General features: G+C 59.1%; 1 protein-coding gene across 11 annotated transcripts in view; it reads right to left on the minus strand.

The window, feature by feature from the left end:
- The window catches only part of STIM1 (stromal interaction molecule 1), a 96,055-nt gene extending 81,343 nt beyond the window's left edge, over positions 1-14,712 (minus strand). For 9 of the 11 annotated variants that reach the window (XM_065834200.2, XM_071807968.1, XM_065834191.2 and 6 more), the window contains exon 1: positions 14,045-14,338. In XM_065834200.2, coding sequence (XP_065690272.1) covers positions 14,045-14,153 — 109 coding nt within the window. In that variant the 5' untranslated portion in view covers positions 14,154-14,338. Of the gene's footprint in view, positions 1-14,044; positions 14,339-14,649 lie in introns of those variants that run through there. The other 2 variants (XM_065834154.2, XM_071808271.1) reach the window with 2 other exon arrangements.
- Between the last annotated feature and the right edge of the window lie 1,791 nt (positions 14,713-16,503).

Raw genomic sequence — 16,503 nt, forward strand, 5'->3', positions numbered from 1 at the left:
ATGGAGAAGGCTGAATGCGCTGAAGGGTCTCTGCAACCCAAGCCCCTGGGATCCTGTGATTGTCAGCAGGTCGAGGCTGCTCTTACCCCCGTGGTTCTCTGATGGAAACAAGAGTTTCTTTTCCCATTAAGTGCTTGTATCTGGTGATAGGAGCCCTGAAGAGCCTGCTCGCTTTACAGCGACATAGAGACCTGTGCATTTCACCCGTATCTGATGGTTTTTAAAGTCGGCGATTCCCTGCAGCTCTCCCAGCAAACTCCGCCTGCAGCACCAGCACCTGAGCAGCGACGCCTGGGTACATCACACCGAAATAATAACATGTCAGTGCTTACAATTCGGTGTTATTCCTGTCCTGCTGCACCGGATCGGGGTCACGGTGGCTTGTTGCTCAACATCAGCCACATTCCAGTTAAATTGTGTTTACTAAAGGCATCACTTCGGCTACCAGCAAAATTCTCTGCCAAACCCCAGCACAAGCACACGGGTGTCTGAGAAACACGAGCACACGGGTGTCTGAGAAACACAAGCACAGACACGTCCGAATCTTTTGTAATGCCTTGTTAAATAGGAAGAGATGCTCCAACCCAACGGGAAGAGATCCTCCAACCCAATACCAATAGGAAGCGATGCTCTACCCCAATAGGAAGCGATGCTCCAACCCAACGGGAAGAGATGCTCCAACCCAATACCAATAGGAAGCGATGCTCTAACCCAAGAGGAAGGGATGCTCTAACCCAAGAGGAAGGGATGCTCCAACCCAAGAGGAAGAGATGCTCCAACCCAAGAGGAAGAGATGCTCCAACCCAAGAGGAAGAGATGCTCCAACCCAAGAGGAAGAGATGCTCCAACCCAAGAGGAAGCGATGCTCCAACCCAAGAGGAAGAGATGCTCCAACCTAATAGGAAGCGATGCTCCAACCCTCCAGGTGGCACCAGGGGAGAAGGTGCCGCGAGTTTTCTGCTCCACTTCACGCTGGGCGACCTCCCTGCCCCAAGCGTCTGTTCTCGTGTTCCACACTGAAGCATTCCCATGCACTTCTACAGCACTGACACGAACGCCCTGTTAAACAACAAAACCTTTCTCTTCTTCCGCTCTGAGGCATTTTTTTATTAAGCCAGTTGTATTCTGGTGTGATGTGCAAGAAGCCACATAATTGCATTTGCAGTATATATATCATATTTGCCACAACGAAGCAAACCTTCATTAAGGTAATTTCAAAAGAATTCGGACAATATCAAAGGACAGAAAGCTTGTGCCAACCCCACACGGCTCCCACGCAGACACCGCATGGAGACGGCAGCTGTAAAACAGGTTGAGAACAGCAGAACTGCCGTTCATTTACACTCTGCATGTCATTCTGAGCTGTGCAGGAAGGCTGCAAGGAGAACACCACGGCTGAAGGGAAAGCGCTCTCCGCATTAGCTCCAGCGCCTCGAAGGGCTGCCCAGGTCTGCACAGGCTGCTTCCCACAGCAAAGCAGAGGCAGCAGGAAACGGGTAGGAGAGTTACGGAAGCAAAGGGAAACCATTCCTCCCAGGAAAAGATGTTCCTTTCAGGAATCTGCATCCTAGCAGGACTCTGCTCAGTCAGAACGGGCCTCGGGCAACCCCGGCCTCCTTGCTGGCTAACAAGTATTTCACCCCCCAACCCAACCTTTTCCTCTGCCCTCACCAGGGCCTGGCATGACAAGAAGCCCATGTCTGGCTTTGAGATTCAAGTGTCACAGAACCACAGGGTGTCCTGAGCTGGAGGGACCCACAGATCACGGAGTCCAAGTGCCGTCCCTGCAATGACACCCCACAGGTCACCCCGTGTGTCTGAGGACGCTGTCCAGTCTCTTCTTGAACACTGTCAGGTTGGGCCGTGACACCTCCCTGGGAGCCTGTTCAGCGTCCAGCACCTCTGGGTGCAGAACCTTTGCCTCATGTCCCGCTGACCCCCCTGGCACATCTGCCGTTCCCTGGGCTCCATCACTGTCACAGAGCAGAGCTCACCCTGCCCCTCCTGCTCCTGCTGAGGACCCTGCAGCCCATGGGCTCTGCCCTCAGTCTGCTCCGCTCCAGCTGAGCAAACCCAGGGACTCCAGCCGCTCCTCACACAGCTTCCCCTCCAAACCTTCACCAGCTCCATGGCCTCCCCTGCACCCCCTCCAGCAGCTTTATCTCCTTTTTAAACTGCGGATGCTGTGCGGCTTCCCCCATGAGCACAGCCTGCGAGACGCGCTTTGCTCGCCACCCCGGCTGCTCCTCCGTGGGACTCGTTTCGGGAGGCGCGGGAGCGGCGCTGCGGGGCCGGCTGACCCCCACACACAGATTCACATCAAGGCGCTAAACGTACTCGCCAAGCCAACCCAGCCTCAAGCGAATCCCCCCTTAGGAACGGCTCCTCCGCCGTGCCTGGAGATGATGGATGTCCCACCGAGCTCACATTTGTGAGAGGGTTCAAGTCCCGGCTCTGCCAGATGACTTCCTGCATGACAATATCTCTGCAATTTAATCCTCCATTTGAAACAGGACGACTAGTGCTTCCACAACCCACAGTGCCATGAGGTTAAACATGCTAGAGACCGCCAGGAACTCGGACAAGTTTGCAGTGACGTTCCAGCAGACTCTGCAGAGAAACCACCTTTGCTCACTGGTCCTCTCTGGACTCCAAACACGGAGCAAGAGTTGGGTTTGTATTAAAAATTAACCTTATATGAGTGAAGGGCAGTCTGAGTTTCTCCCAACCCCAAAGGAAACGCAACTGTGAGAGCGAAAGAAGAGGTGGGGTGAAATGAGGCCAGAACTCAAATCCTGGGGTGGTTTTGGGTCTCTCAGCTCAGGGCTCAAAATGGCGGCACCAAAATCACCTCAGTGCACAAAATGGTGGCACCACTGGCACCAAAGTCACCTCAGGGTTCAAGAAAGGCCTTGAGGTGCTGGAGCGAGTGCAGAGAAGGGAACGGAGCTGGTGAGGGGCTGGAGCACAAGTGTGATGGGAGTGGCTGAGGGACCTGGGGGGTTCAGCTGGAGAACAGGAGCTGAGGGGAGACCTTCTGATCTCTGAACTGCCTGAAAGGAGCTTGGAGCCAGGGGGGTCAGGCTCTGCTCCCCAGGAACAAGCGCCAGGAGCAGAGGAAACGGCCTCAAGTTGCCCAGGGGAGGTTGAGGTTGGATGTGGGAACAATTTCTTCCCCAAAGGGCTGTGGGGCATTGGAACAGGCTGCCCAGGGCAGTGCTGGAGTCACCATCCCTGGAGGGCTGGACAGACGGACAGGAGGTTCTCAGGACAGGGGGCAGGGACAGGGTGGGTTATGGTTGGACCCAATGATTTCGAGGGTCTCTTCCAACTGAAATGACCTGTGATTCCTCTCACCTCCCGGACAACCCCCACCGCAGTACAAACCAGGAGCGGAGCAGCCACGTCCCCGCGGTTACAGCCCGGCGGGTTTTGCTGCTCCCCCTATGCAGAGCCTGGTTAAATCAGTTCTTGCCGGGGTGCTGGATCCTCCCGGCCTCAGCAGCGCAGGAGAGGGGACAGGGCGATGGAAACGCCGGGATTAGTGGCTCCCTGAGCTCAGGGCACCTGTGCAGAGCCCGACCATTGCTCCTACACCAGAGCAGCGCAGACAGAAAGCAGCCAGAGGGGCCGGGGAGCCCGCGGGGACGCCGCCTGTCTCCTCACAGCAGGCCCAGGGAACGGAAAAGCATCCCAGACATTTCACCTTGTTAGGCTGAGCGGCTGAAAATAGCTACGAGATGAAAAACAAACCCGTTGGACAAGTTGTCCGACCCGCAGCGCGAGCAGCGAGCGGGAGGAGGAGGACGGAGTGTGTCCTGACCTGAGCTCTCCTGCCACTTGTCACTGCACAAGGGACATCCCACCTCCCCAGCTGATTGAAGCTCCCTGATAACCCACGGAAAGGAACCGGTAGGTCCAGAGAGCAGCTCCCCCATCTAACAGGGGTGAAGAGATGAAAGGACCGGCTGGAGATACCGATCTCTGCAGGAATGGCGCAGGAACACGGGGCATTGAGACTGAGGCACAGCTTCTGCATCACAAAGGGTGCGCCTCACCCTCACCACTCACACAGCCATGGAACGTTTTCTCCCCTTTATCAAGAAGGGGAAAAAAAAAAAAAGAAAAGAAAAAGAGGTGGGAGAAAAAAATGCCAAGAGCTGTCACCTCCCACTGCTCCCAGCAGCTGTGAGCAAAGCTGCAGAACTCAGGCCTGCAGCGTGGGAGGGGGCGACGGTGCCCCCAGATACCCCTTCTACCTCGTTAACGATGCGACGAGCTCAAAGAAATGAGAAACAGGAAAAACTGAGTATCTGCAAAGCACTGAGAGCAAATCTTCAGGAAACGGCCGGGCCCACCAGAAACCAGAGAGCAGAGCAATCCCCAGAATACAACAGCACGGGATGGACGCTCGGCACCCCGGAGCTGCCGCGGTCCAGAGACACCCCAATAACCCACAGGACCGCCCGGAGACACCCCGATGTTCATTAGGGCCAGTCCTGAGACACCCCGATGTTCCACAGGACAGGAAGCACTTCCCTGGATTCCAGAGATCATGGCCATAGAAACACTGAATCATTTGGGTTGGAAAAGCCCCTCAAACTCATCGAGCCCAACCGTTCCCCACCCCCAGCACTGCCCCATGTCCTGAGAACCTCATGTCCGTCTGTCCAGCCCTCCAGGGATGGTGACTCCAGCACTGCCCTGGGCAGCCTGTTCCAATGCCCCACAGCCCTTTGGGGAAGAAATTGTTCCCACATCCAACCTCAACCTCCCCTGGTGCAACTTGAGGCCGTTTCCTCTGCTCCTGGCGCTTGTTCCTGGGGAGCAGAGCCCGACCCCCCTGGCTCCAAGCTCCTTTCAGGCAGTTCAGAGATCAGAAGGTCTCCCCTCAGCTCCTGTTCTCCAGCTGAACCCCCCAGGTCCCTCAGCCGCTCCCATCACACTTGTGCTCCAGACCCTCACCAGCTCCGTTCCCTTCCCTCCACTCGCTCCAGCACCTCAAGGGCCCAGAACCACCCCCAGGATTGGCGGTTTGGCCTCCCCAGGTCCCAGCACAGGTTCGGTCACTGCCCTGGGCCTGCTGGCCACCCCAGTGCTGGTCCCAGCCAGGATGCTGTGGCCTCTTGGCCCCTGGGCACACTCTGGCTCATGTTCAGCCGCTGCCACCAACACCCCCAGGGCCTTTTCCAGCCGCTGTTCCCCAGCTGCAGCGTCCATGGGGTTGCTGTGACCCCAGTGCTCGAGGTTCACAAAGCAGGGGCACAGACACGTCCCGCTTTCCTGATCCCTGCCGCAGTTTTTAAAAGGAAAAAAAGAAACAACTTCCACTTATAATTTTGCCGTTTAAATAACAGATACACCATGAAATAACAAGCACCACCGAGTCACCACCTCCTTTCCACAGTGCTCGGAGATGATCTTGTATCAACCATTTCCACACGGATGTTGGTTTGTTTCACCCCAGATGGCTCACACCATGCGGAAGGCCAGGCCAGACCCCGCAACACCAGAGACTGGTGGAAGCTCCAAGTCTCCGTGAGGACACCCCGGGTTTGATCCCTGAGCAACGAGCTCCAACACCCGTGGGACCAAGAACAACAACAGCCCAACGGCCGACTGTTCCGGGGGCTCCTCCCGCAGCTTTTCACAACGTGACACCCTGACTGCTGCCTTCAAACTGCAAAGCAGCTCAACCACAGCCACTCGGGTGGCGTTAAGAACAGCAGCTACTCAGAAGTTATTTCTCCCCCTCAAAAGAACAGGTTTTACCCTGCGTCTGTCTGTACCAAGGCAGAAACCAGCTCTCTTAGACCACTCAGACATCCATATACCCTGGCGCTGTTACAAACCTAACGCATGCTTTAATCCCGAATTATTCCCCCCTTCCTGCAATGTGCGGTTGAACCAGACTGGCTGTTCAACCAGAGCTGCTCGCCTGCGCCTCAGACGCCGAACATTCCTCAAGTTCTTGCGTTTATTACGTTTCTGCCCTGACAATCGCAGAATTTCAGGCACCAGACCCTGAAGGAATGAATTAAACTGACCTCAAAACTCTGCCCTTCGGGGACGTAAGAACCACTCGGCTCCGAAAACAGCGCCTTTTCTTGCAAAATACGCAGCGTGCGCGCTGTTTGCTAACAAACGTCACCGGCGCCCATCGGACCGCGGCTGCCGCTCTGCACCGCGACTTCAAGAAGGAATTGGACTCCGATGGTCTCTTTGAGCAAAGCCGACGTCGGTACCATTAAGGACTTGTGGCTGGTTCCCAGCCTGTTCCACAGCCGAGCCCTCAGCACCGGGACGTGCTCCTGGGCTGCCCAATTAATGAACACTCTGATTAAGTTAAAAAAGACATACCCATCATTAACCAATTGACCACCTGCAGAAGCAGGGGGTATTCTTCAAGTTTAGATCCTCCCGCGTGACAAGAGCGAGACAGGAGGCTCAGCAATAACACCGCTTGGAAGCAGAGCGCTCGGTTTATTAATTAATTAATAGATGTACTGTAAGTAACTCATAACTTATCACTAACTCCATTGATGATTTTTTAGTATAGATGTATTGTAAAAACGTCTAAAAACTGTAAGGATTACGCAACAATTGTGAGAACAGAAGCGACACGAGCGCGTCCCCGGAGCAGCGATGGGGACGAGCCCAGCGCTCCGGCTGATGAACCGAGCATGGGCTGAGCCGCAGAACCACTCCGCTCTTCAGTTTATTTCGGGCTGAGCTTCACCTGAACGGCCACGTTCACACTGTATTGGGGGGCAAAGATCAATGTAAGCAACTAGTTCTCCAAGTTTAGCCCGTGTTATATCTGATTACTGGGATATCATACAACGCAAGGGGAGGAATTCCGAAGGAGTTTTGGAACACCATGTTGCATGGGGCTTTTATAAAAGGTTTTGTTTCTAAAGAAACTCTGAGCTCCCCCTGCTAACTCAGCGAGCTGTGCGGTGATGGTTTTGCTGCTCACAGGTCAGTGCATGAGCCCAATTCGAGTTCAATATTGATCATCCAGCTTCAGTAGGCACACACTAAATATAACGAACCATATAGAGACACACGGTTGTATGATTTTCAATATACTCTTCGCTTCATGCTACTTGGTAAGCTGGACTTGCTAAAATTTGAAGCCGTAAAGCTCTGCTCATGTTTACCAAAAGCAACTACAAACTACACTGAACAGGTTTATTTCCCATTTTGCTGAGAAGAAAAGGATCTACCCAGGCAAGACAGCACCTGCAAGGCCATGGACCATAACCGATGTCTACAGCTGAACCAGAGGCACGTGTGGAATCAGCAAAAAGGAGCCGGTGAGAGGCAGGAAGAGCAAACAGTGAAGCGTTGCTGCTGGACTGACTCGCGGTGTGAACGGTCCGTACAGACACACAGGACCGTGGGACCTCTGCGCGGGTACCCAGCTCCAGCCCTCCTGCTCTTCCACTCCACTCAGGGTTATTTTCCGAGAGCTCTGTCTCCCGAAGCTTTGCTGCCGGAGCTCTGAAACAGCCTGCAGAGCAGAGCGCTGGCGGGGAGGGAACAATCCTGCGGGTTTGCTCCACCAACGGGCGCCAGGCCCTGGAGAGAAGGTCCCAGTGTTCAGTTCAGTGTATTCCCCACACAGTGATTAACAGAGTGAACCCGCCACCCACCTCTTAACTCACACTTCTCTGTAAGGAATCCCAACGCTGTTCTGCACAGAGCAGAACCCTAAATCACACCCCGTGAAACCAAGACACCAAACTTGGTGGCAGCAGCACGGCCTTGCTTTTCATGCTCTAGAACCTTCTCTCTGCCAGCCCTGAGGAGCAAGAGGATCACCCAGGGGATCGAACCCTTGGACTTGTGTTTTGTGCGTCAGAAAATGAACCACGCAGGAGCTGCTTAAAATGAAGGTGAAGGAGAAACTGACCCATGCCAGGGAGATGAGAGGCAGACGGGAGGGACGCTGCTCACACACATCACACATTTACACCAGAGAGGTTCTCCTGCCCCTCTGCTCTGCCCTGGGGAGACCACCCCTGGAATCTTGTGTCCAGTTGTGGCCCCTCAGTTCCAGAAGGACAGGGAACTGCTGCAGAGAGTCCAGCGCAGCCACCAAGATGCTGGAGGGAGTGGAGCATCTCCCGTGTGAGGAAAGGCTGAGGGAGCTGGGGCTCTGGCGCTGGAGAAGAGGAGACTGAGGGGGGACTCATTCCTGGGGATCAATATGGAAAGGAGCGGTGTCAGGAGGATGGAGCCAGGCTCTTCTGGGTGACAACCAGTGACAGGACAAGGGGCAATGGGTGCAAACTGGAACACATGAGGTTCCACTTTGATAGGAGAAGAAACTTGTTCCTGGTGAGGGTGTCAGAGCCTGGCCCAGGCTGCCCAGGGAGGCTGTGGAGTCTCCTTCTGTGCAGACATTCAAACCCGCCTGGACACCTTCCTGTGGAACCTCAGCTGGGTGTTCCTGCTCCATGGGGGGATTGCACTGGATGAGCTTTCCAGGGCCCTTCAACCCCTGGCACTCTGGGACCCTGTGATCTGCGGCCCCGGCAGCAAACCGGAGCTGGGAGGCAGCAGGTCCGAGGCTGCGCTTGCAACACAAGCACAAACGAGCCAAAATCCCGGTATTAATAGCGCCGGCCATGACGCAGCGAGGGCGAGCGAGTCCCCTCTGCCAGCTCCGGTGTCTGACAGCGGCCAAAACCACGTCCCGGCTCATCTCCAGCGCCGGCGGGTACACGGGTGGCTCAGCACACCCCACCAGCGGGAACCCCGGCCAGCACCAGCACAGCAGCCCCAGCTCCCTCCATCCGCTGCCGAGTTTATTGCCCCCACTCCCGCTCTGTTTTCCAAGCGAAGCTGATTAACGAAGTAAACAGTTTTTTCAACGCTAAGAGGTTGTGCAATCCGGACTTTCAAAACCAAACCGCCGGTTACGCTGGAGCAGCCGAGGGTGACCCAGAATCGGGGCTCGGGGAACCCCGGCTGCACCAGAGCCGCTGGGAACCCTTTTAGGAGAATGGGGGACAGAGATGGGGCAGAAACCAGGATTTGGGGATACAAACAGTGTCTCCGGGGCCGTGCGGATCCCGGAATCCTGAACACGAGCTTTGCTTGTGTGCGTTTGCACCGGCACAACTCCCGAGCGCACGCTGCCAGCTGAAAGCTCCTCTTTATTTTGGGGAAGCAAATAAGAAACTATTCTTACACATTACGTAGGCCAAGAAGACGAGTGAACATTTAAAGCCTGCCGTGCCCCAGCTGAACGAGATGGGCCACCAGCACACTTCTGGGAACTTACTATAGAATTTAATGCATTGTGTTCACACCCTATGCTGCTGCATCCTCACAGTGAGCTTTATTAACCTAATACTGCAGCACGATGACCGGATCCAATGGATAAATCTTTACACAGATGATCTATATCGGCTGGGTTTAGAAGATAGGATGTTTTCTGAACTGCAATGTTTAAAATTGCCCCAAACCCCAAGAGCTCAGCCCCGGCACGGCCGCCCCGCCACCGACGCTGAGCACGGGGCACAAGGAAAGCGGCTTTTCACAGAAATAATTCACTAAACCATGGTAAAACGCATGTTCTGACAGAGCTGAGCGTGGCTGCAGGTCCCTGGGTGGCGCAGGGACAGACCCGGAGGCCAAACGCGTCGGGTCCGTCCAGCCCCGTCTCCGCTCCGTGAGGCCACAACGGTGCCAAACAACAACCTTCCAGCTCCCAGAACAGCGATTCCTCGAGACGAGCTGCATTCCTCAATGAACCACAGGCAGTGCAACCCGCCGGGGCTCCCAGCCCGGCTGGAAAAGGACACCGACTACTCCCTGGCAGAGTATTCCCCGTATTCTCCAAAACTATTTGTCCTCCCCAAAGCCACTCGCGTGTGCAACATCCGCTCAGGGGAACCCGTCCTGGAGACAAAGCCTCCGAAATAGCTGTTAGCGCAAGGCACAGCGGGTCTGCGCGGCTCCGGCTGGGGCAGGGAGGCACGTCTGGACAAGCTCGCTGTCGGTCGCGCTCCTGCCTAACGCTGCGGATGATTCGGGGGGTCCCAACACCCCAAAAAAGGATTAAACCCTGCAGGGGTGGTTTACATGGCACCGGAGCAGAGCGCAGCCGGACGGACAGAACCCCAACCAACAGCGCGGGTTCGACACCGAGCTCCCTGCTGCAAAGCAGGCGGCTCCAGAAAGCGTCTCAGTGCTGCGGCGCCTGATCAGAGCTCTGGCAGAGGAACAGAGGCTGAACGCGAATCCTGGGAGCGCAGTGGGTGCCGCCGGCTTCAGCAGCACCAAATCAACGCACCGACGTGTTCAGCTACCTGAGGAACCAGTGATGATGTGGTTTGAACTGGCGGGTGAAGAAGTAACCAGGCGTCTGTCCCCACCGCGCACCATTGCCGAGTCCCGTCCTCTCCACAGGCCAAATCACCGCACTGGTGTTTCCAAACCCAAAACAAGCACTTTCCAAGCTATGCATTCTGTAGCAAAGTCAATTCTGAATAAAACCCCATGTCTGAGGACGACAAGCACAGGAGGGCTTGGACACAGCATCCTCCACCAGACATTAATATCCCCCTCCATCATGTTAATCTTCAGTTAAACACCCATGGCTATATCTCCCATCACACTCAGTTTGTTCAACATCAACACCCCTTGTTTTCAGGTTCAAAGGTGATAATTGTGAGCACACCCCATCAGGTTTTCCTTTGATACCACCTGAACATCTCCGTAACCTGTGTTCTGGTAACACCCTCACCCACCAAACACAACCCCAACAGCAGCAAAACCGCCCCGGGAACACCGTGAGCGAGGAACCGAGAGCGGGATGGGAAGAAGCAGCGGTTGTACCACAGCATGAGACTAAACGACACTGAACAAGGCTCAGGGGGACGCAGATCTGCACCCTTCCCACGGCGCTGTGCGCAGCCGGAGCAGGAATTCACCACAGTTAATGGAACGGGAGTTCATCCTGGTCACCCAGAGCCCAGCCGGTTTCCCCCATATCCCGACACAAGAGCACCAACACTTCACCGTTCGACGCGCCGAAAAGAGCAGAGCGGCACCACGCCGGTGCCGGTTAACGCCGTTTGGTAAAAACAGGCTACCAACCTCAAAACTTTCAAAAAAGACGCATGTCAAACTTTGGCCCAACACTCCCCATGACCCCATGTGGAGATCACCAGGAGAAACACGAACAACACCTGTGTTAGAGGAGCTGGGCTCGCACAGCTGGCACCGCAGCAAGCACAGAGAGAAAACAACCATCACCCGGGGGAACACTGGTAAGAACCACGAGGAGCCCCCCTGCCCTCTGAGGGACACGGGGCCGCGACCGATCCACGCTAAAAATAACCAATCCCTGCTAAAAATAACCAGCGGCGGGTGCAAACAATGAGAGCGGGTGCTGCCGGTGGCCGCCGGCACATCCTGCGCACCGCCGGCCGGGCCCACTCCAGCACGCAGCACCGCCAAAAGCTGTCTGCTTTGGTCACCAACTCTTAACTTTTCTCCATGGGCAAAACTACACGTTTTACGTGAAAAAGTAAATCTTAGGAGTGAGAAACACGTACTAATGTTGGATGAAGGCGCCGATGCATCATGTGCAGGAATCCAAGCGATGAGCCAACGCTGCTGCGACTGCGGATTCTGCTCTGCAGACACCTCCCTGCGTCTCCTGGAACCCCCTGGCCGGGGAAAGGGCACGCGCTCTGCATTTTATTGTTAAAATCATGCACAAAGAAAAAGGAACCCTTTCACTTTTGAAAAATGCACCAAAAATAGACCCTTTCGCTTTGCAGAAGTGAAAGAAAACTACCTTGGGGAGAGCACAACCCGCATTTTATGTGTGCGGAACAGTGTGCTGGGGACACTCCTCATTCTGTGTGTGCAGAACAGCGTCCTGTGCTGGGGACACTCCTCATTCTGTGTGTGCAGAACAGTGTCCTGTGCTGGGGACACTCCTCATTCTGTGTGTGCAGAACAGTGTCCTGTGCTGGGGACACTCCTCACTCTGTGTGTGCAGAACAGTGTCCTGTGCTGGGGACACTCCTCATTCTGTGTGTGCAGAACAGTGTCCTGTGCTGGGGACACTCCTCATTCTGTGTGTGCAGAACAGTGTCCTGTGCTGGGGACACTCCTCATTCTGTGTGTGCAGAACAGTGTCCTGTGCTGGGGACACTCCTCATTCTGTGTGTGCAGAACAGTGTCCTGTGCTGGGGACACTCCTCATTCTGTGTGTGCAGGAACAGCGTCCTGTGCTTACGATATTCACCGACCTGCCAGCAGCAGCTCCCAAAGCTGAAAAGCAAATGGCCCAGGGATCTCTGAGGACACATTAAGCTGCATTAGCAGAGAGCAGCGAGCGCCGAACTTCCCCAGCCAGGGCCGCTCAGAGCGAACAAATCCCTTCTCGACCGCACATTTTGGGCTCCAGCCCTGGCACAGTCCCATGTGCTGCTCTGCGGGTTCTGCAACCCAAATTGTGGAAAAAAAAGTCCCTGTTGTGCAGGAAAACCCCACCTGTAGGTGACTTTATTCAGTATTTCAGGTCTCTGCTCTGCTCGGAGGGGAGCAAGCGAGCAGCTGAATCACCAGGGCTGGTCCTGCGGGGCCTCCAAAAATAACCGCTCTGGAAATTCCTGGGAGGCACAAACCTGGCTCCACTGGAGATCCAGTTTCCTCCACGGAGCAGAACGGGCTGAAGGGCTCGGGCTTGTGCATGGGGGACCTAACGAGCAGCTCCTCACAGAACAACTCACGTGCAGGTCAGCGCAGAGCGTAAAGCAAACAAAAAAGGCGAGTCACACGAGTGACATAAATCACCACGTCGCCACGATGAAACAATCTGCCTGCCCAGGAACCAGACGCCGAGTTCCCGATCGCTTGCCCGATACGGCGGTTCCAGGGACGTGCCCTGTTCTCACCAACCGGCTCTGTACACGGCGAAATCTGCTCTTGGCAACGCGGTCACGGCGCTCTGATCCGTGCCAGCGCGGCTGCCCACACCTGCGCCATCCCGGAGCCAAAACCCGCCCGGCTCCGGGGCACCCGGTGCTCACCGCCGTGTGGAACCGTCGCAGAACCACAGTGTCCTGAGCTGGAGGGACCCACAGATCACGGAGTCCAAGTGCTGTTCCTGCACAGGACACCCCACAGGTCACCCCGTGTGTCTGAGGACGCTGTCCAGTCTCTTCTTGAACACTGTCAGGTTGGGCCGTGACACCTCCCTGGGAGCCTGTTCAGTGTCCAGCACCTCTGGGGAAGAACCTTTGCCTCATGTCCCACTGACCCTCCCTGTCCCGTCACCGGCGGGACCCTCGCAGCAGAACAACGCTCGGGGTTTCTGTCCCTCACGTTTTAGCAGCTCTGACCTCAGGGGCCCTGACAAGGACACAAGAGCCAGCAGAGCCCACGCTGGCTCCTCCGGCTCCGGCTCCGTGCGCCGGGGCTGCCGGCACCGCGGGACCAGCACCCGGCCGGGCCAGCTGGGGCTTCCCCCACCCGCTCTGCTGGTTTGGGGGCAGAGCGGAGGGACCCAGGAGGGCAACAGAGCAGCTGTGTCAGGGCTTCGCTGCCTCTCTCCGCAGGGCTGAGGAGCGGGAGCGGCTCAGCCAGGCCGGGCTCAGCCAGGCCGGGCTCACACAGCCCGCGGGAGCCCTCGCCCACCTGGGAACGTCCTTAAAACACCGAGAACGGGGTGCAAACCGGCCGAATACCCCCGTCGACACCCACACGTCCGCAAAGCACCCACTGCGAAAACAAACACGGATTAGTTTGGGTCCTCCGACCCTTGGCTCGAGCGCCGCGGGGCCCGAACCGCGGCCGGGACGGCAGCTCGCACCCAAACCCACCCGAAATCGCCTGAAAAACCACGGAACTCGCCTCAAAACGGAGCCGGAGCCGGTTCGCGGGACTGCGGGAACCTGCCCGGAGCCAGCGGGGCTGCGGGCCCGCGGGGGACACCGGACACACGGGGCAGCCCCGGGCAGCAGGGGTTGCGGCCCCGGTAACCGGGCCGGGGAGGTCCCGCTGGTCTCACCTGCGATGGGGGTCTCGTCCAGGTGGGGGCCGGGCGGCCGCTCGGCCCGGCCGGGCTGCAGCAGAAGCCCGCAGAGCAGCCACAGCGCCAGTCCCGCCCGCAGATCCATGTCCCCGCCGCTGTCAGCTCCTCCTCGGCATCGGCAACGCCGCCGGGCCCGGCCCTTCGCCTCCGCTCGGCTCCGCCGTCCGGGGCCGCCAGCAGCTGCAGGGACCGCCCGTCAGTCCGCGCCGCTCCCGCCCGGGAACCGCTCCGGCCCGGGAACCGCTCCGGCCGCCGCCCGCCCCGGAAACAGCCCCGGACCGCCCCCCCGCCCCCCGCAGTGAGCTCTCCCGGGGAGCCTCCCCCCCCGCGCCGCAGTGGTCTCTCCCGGGAGAGCCCTGCTCCCCCCGTTCTCCTCGGCAGTGGGCTCTACCGGGACAACCCCGCTCCCCCCGTTCTCCTCAGCAGTGGGCTCTACCGGGACAACCCTGCCCCCCGCCCCGCGGTAACCTCTCCCCGCTGCGCTCCTTCCCCCCACCCTCCTCACCAGTGGTCTCTCCCGGGACACCCCCGCCCCCCCGCCGCGGTGGTCTCGCCCGGCCCCCCCCCCCCCTCCCGCGCACCGGGTCTTGGCGCCGCCGCCGCGCGCTCGCTGACAGGGGGCGGAGCCACTCCGGGCCCTCCGCCAGTGGGCACCGCCCCACGCCGCCGTCTGGCCAATCAGCGGCGGGAAGGTGGCCACGCCCCCCGCTTCCTCACCCCGCCCCCGCCGCCCTCCCCGAGCGCGCCGCTGGGCCGCAGCGGCCTCTGGCGGCCGCAGGGGAGACGCGCGCGGGGCCGCCGGCGCGGTGCGGAAGCTCAGCAGGAGCGGCTGCGGCTGCGCCTGGATGGGAGACCCCGGCACCCCTGCCCGCCCGTGAGCCCGGCACCCCCAGCCCGCCCGTGACACCGGCAGCCCAGCCGGCCAGCAGCCCCTGGGGAGACTGGTGACAGCATCCCAGAATGCCACGGATTGGAAAGGACCTGGAAAGCTCATCCAGTGCAATCCCCCGCCGGAGCAGGAGCACCCAGATGGGGTTTCCAGGGCACCCCAATGCTTGTCAGTTTTTGGAGCCCCCCACCTCATTGGAGCACCCCAACTCGTCAGGACGGAGCCACACGGTCGCTCACCGCAGGGCCCAGGCTGCTCCACACTCTGACACCCCCCAAGGGATGCAACACCCCCCTGGGGCCACGTGCTCCCGGGGGCACCGCTGCTCACCAGCGCTGAGCCGGTGACACTGCAGCCATCGGAGCCACCAGGGCCCGTGGCCACCCAGTATGGAAAGTGAGGCTGGTGACCCCGGCCCCCCACCAGCCCCCAGCAGCTCTGGGCTGGTGTCCAGGCAGGGGGGCCCGGCCCCACTGCCCCGGGCTGGGGGTCCCGCGTCTGCAGAGCCCCCGCGGCTGTGACACAGCCAGACTGGGGACGGGGACAGACACACTCGCCCCCCATGAACAGCCTCACCTGCCACTGTCCCCCCGCAGCCGGGTGTCCCCCATGAGCCCCCTGCCCCGGGGTTACCGGGGACCCTCGTGGTGCTGGGGGGACCTGGCTCTTGCGGGACCCCCAGCTTGGGGGTCTTGGCCCTTGGGAGGTTCCCTGTGGCACCGGGGTGTCCTCTGGCCCTGGCCCTGCTCTGGGGGTTCTGGGACCCTGCTCGGGGGGCTCTGGGACACGGCTCGGGGGGCTCTGGGACCCTGCTCGGGGGTTTCTGGGACACTGCTTGGGGGGTTCTGGGACACGGCTCGGGGGGCTCTGGGCCCCCGCTGCTGCTCCTTGGGGGGTCCTGCTTGGTTCCCACTCTCTTGTCACTCCGTCCCCACCTCTCCACACCCAGACCCCGAGAGCGGCTCTCAGGCAGGGGCTGCCACCCCCCCACGACCCCAGGGACCCCTTGGGGGCTCCCTCCCTCCTCACCCCCCCAGCCTGTCCCTGTCCCTACCACTGTCCCCGTCCCCGCAAGCCAGGACCCCCCAGCACCTCTCGCCCGCCGGGCCCCGTGGGGTTCTGGGACACAGGGGGAGCCGTCCTGATCCGGCCCCGCAGCCCGGCTGGAGATGGGGTGCGTTCCTGTGCCCCCCAACACTCGTGTCCTGGACCCCCAGCCCGGGTTCCTGCATCCCCGGCCGCGGCCGGACCCCCGTGTCCCCCACCCTGGGGGTGCAGCCGGACCCGCCCCGGGCCGGGAGCCGAGGGGTCGGGGCCGGAGCCCGGGGCGATGCCGAGGGGCGCAGGGGCCGCACCCCCGGGACCCCCAGCCCGGGCCGGGAGGAAGCGGCGGGCGGGGACCGGGCGGGGGGACCGGGCGGGGCGGGGGAAGTTTCTCCGCGGGACCGCCCGGGGCGGCGGGAGGAGGTGGCTGGGACTTGACTTCCTCCCCTTCCTCCCCTTCCTCCTTCTTCTTCCTCCTCCCTCCTCCTCCTCCCGCCGCTGC

This window comes from Patagioenas fasciata, chromosome 1 (assembly GCF_037038585.1).
Source record: "Patagioenas fasciata isolate bPatFas1 chromosome 1, bPatFas1.hap1, whole genome shotgun sequence".
Classification (NCBI taxonomy): domain Eukaryota; kingdom Metazoa; phylum Chordata; class Aves; order Columbiformes; family Columbidae; genus Patagioenas; species Patagioenas fasciata.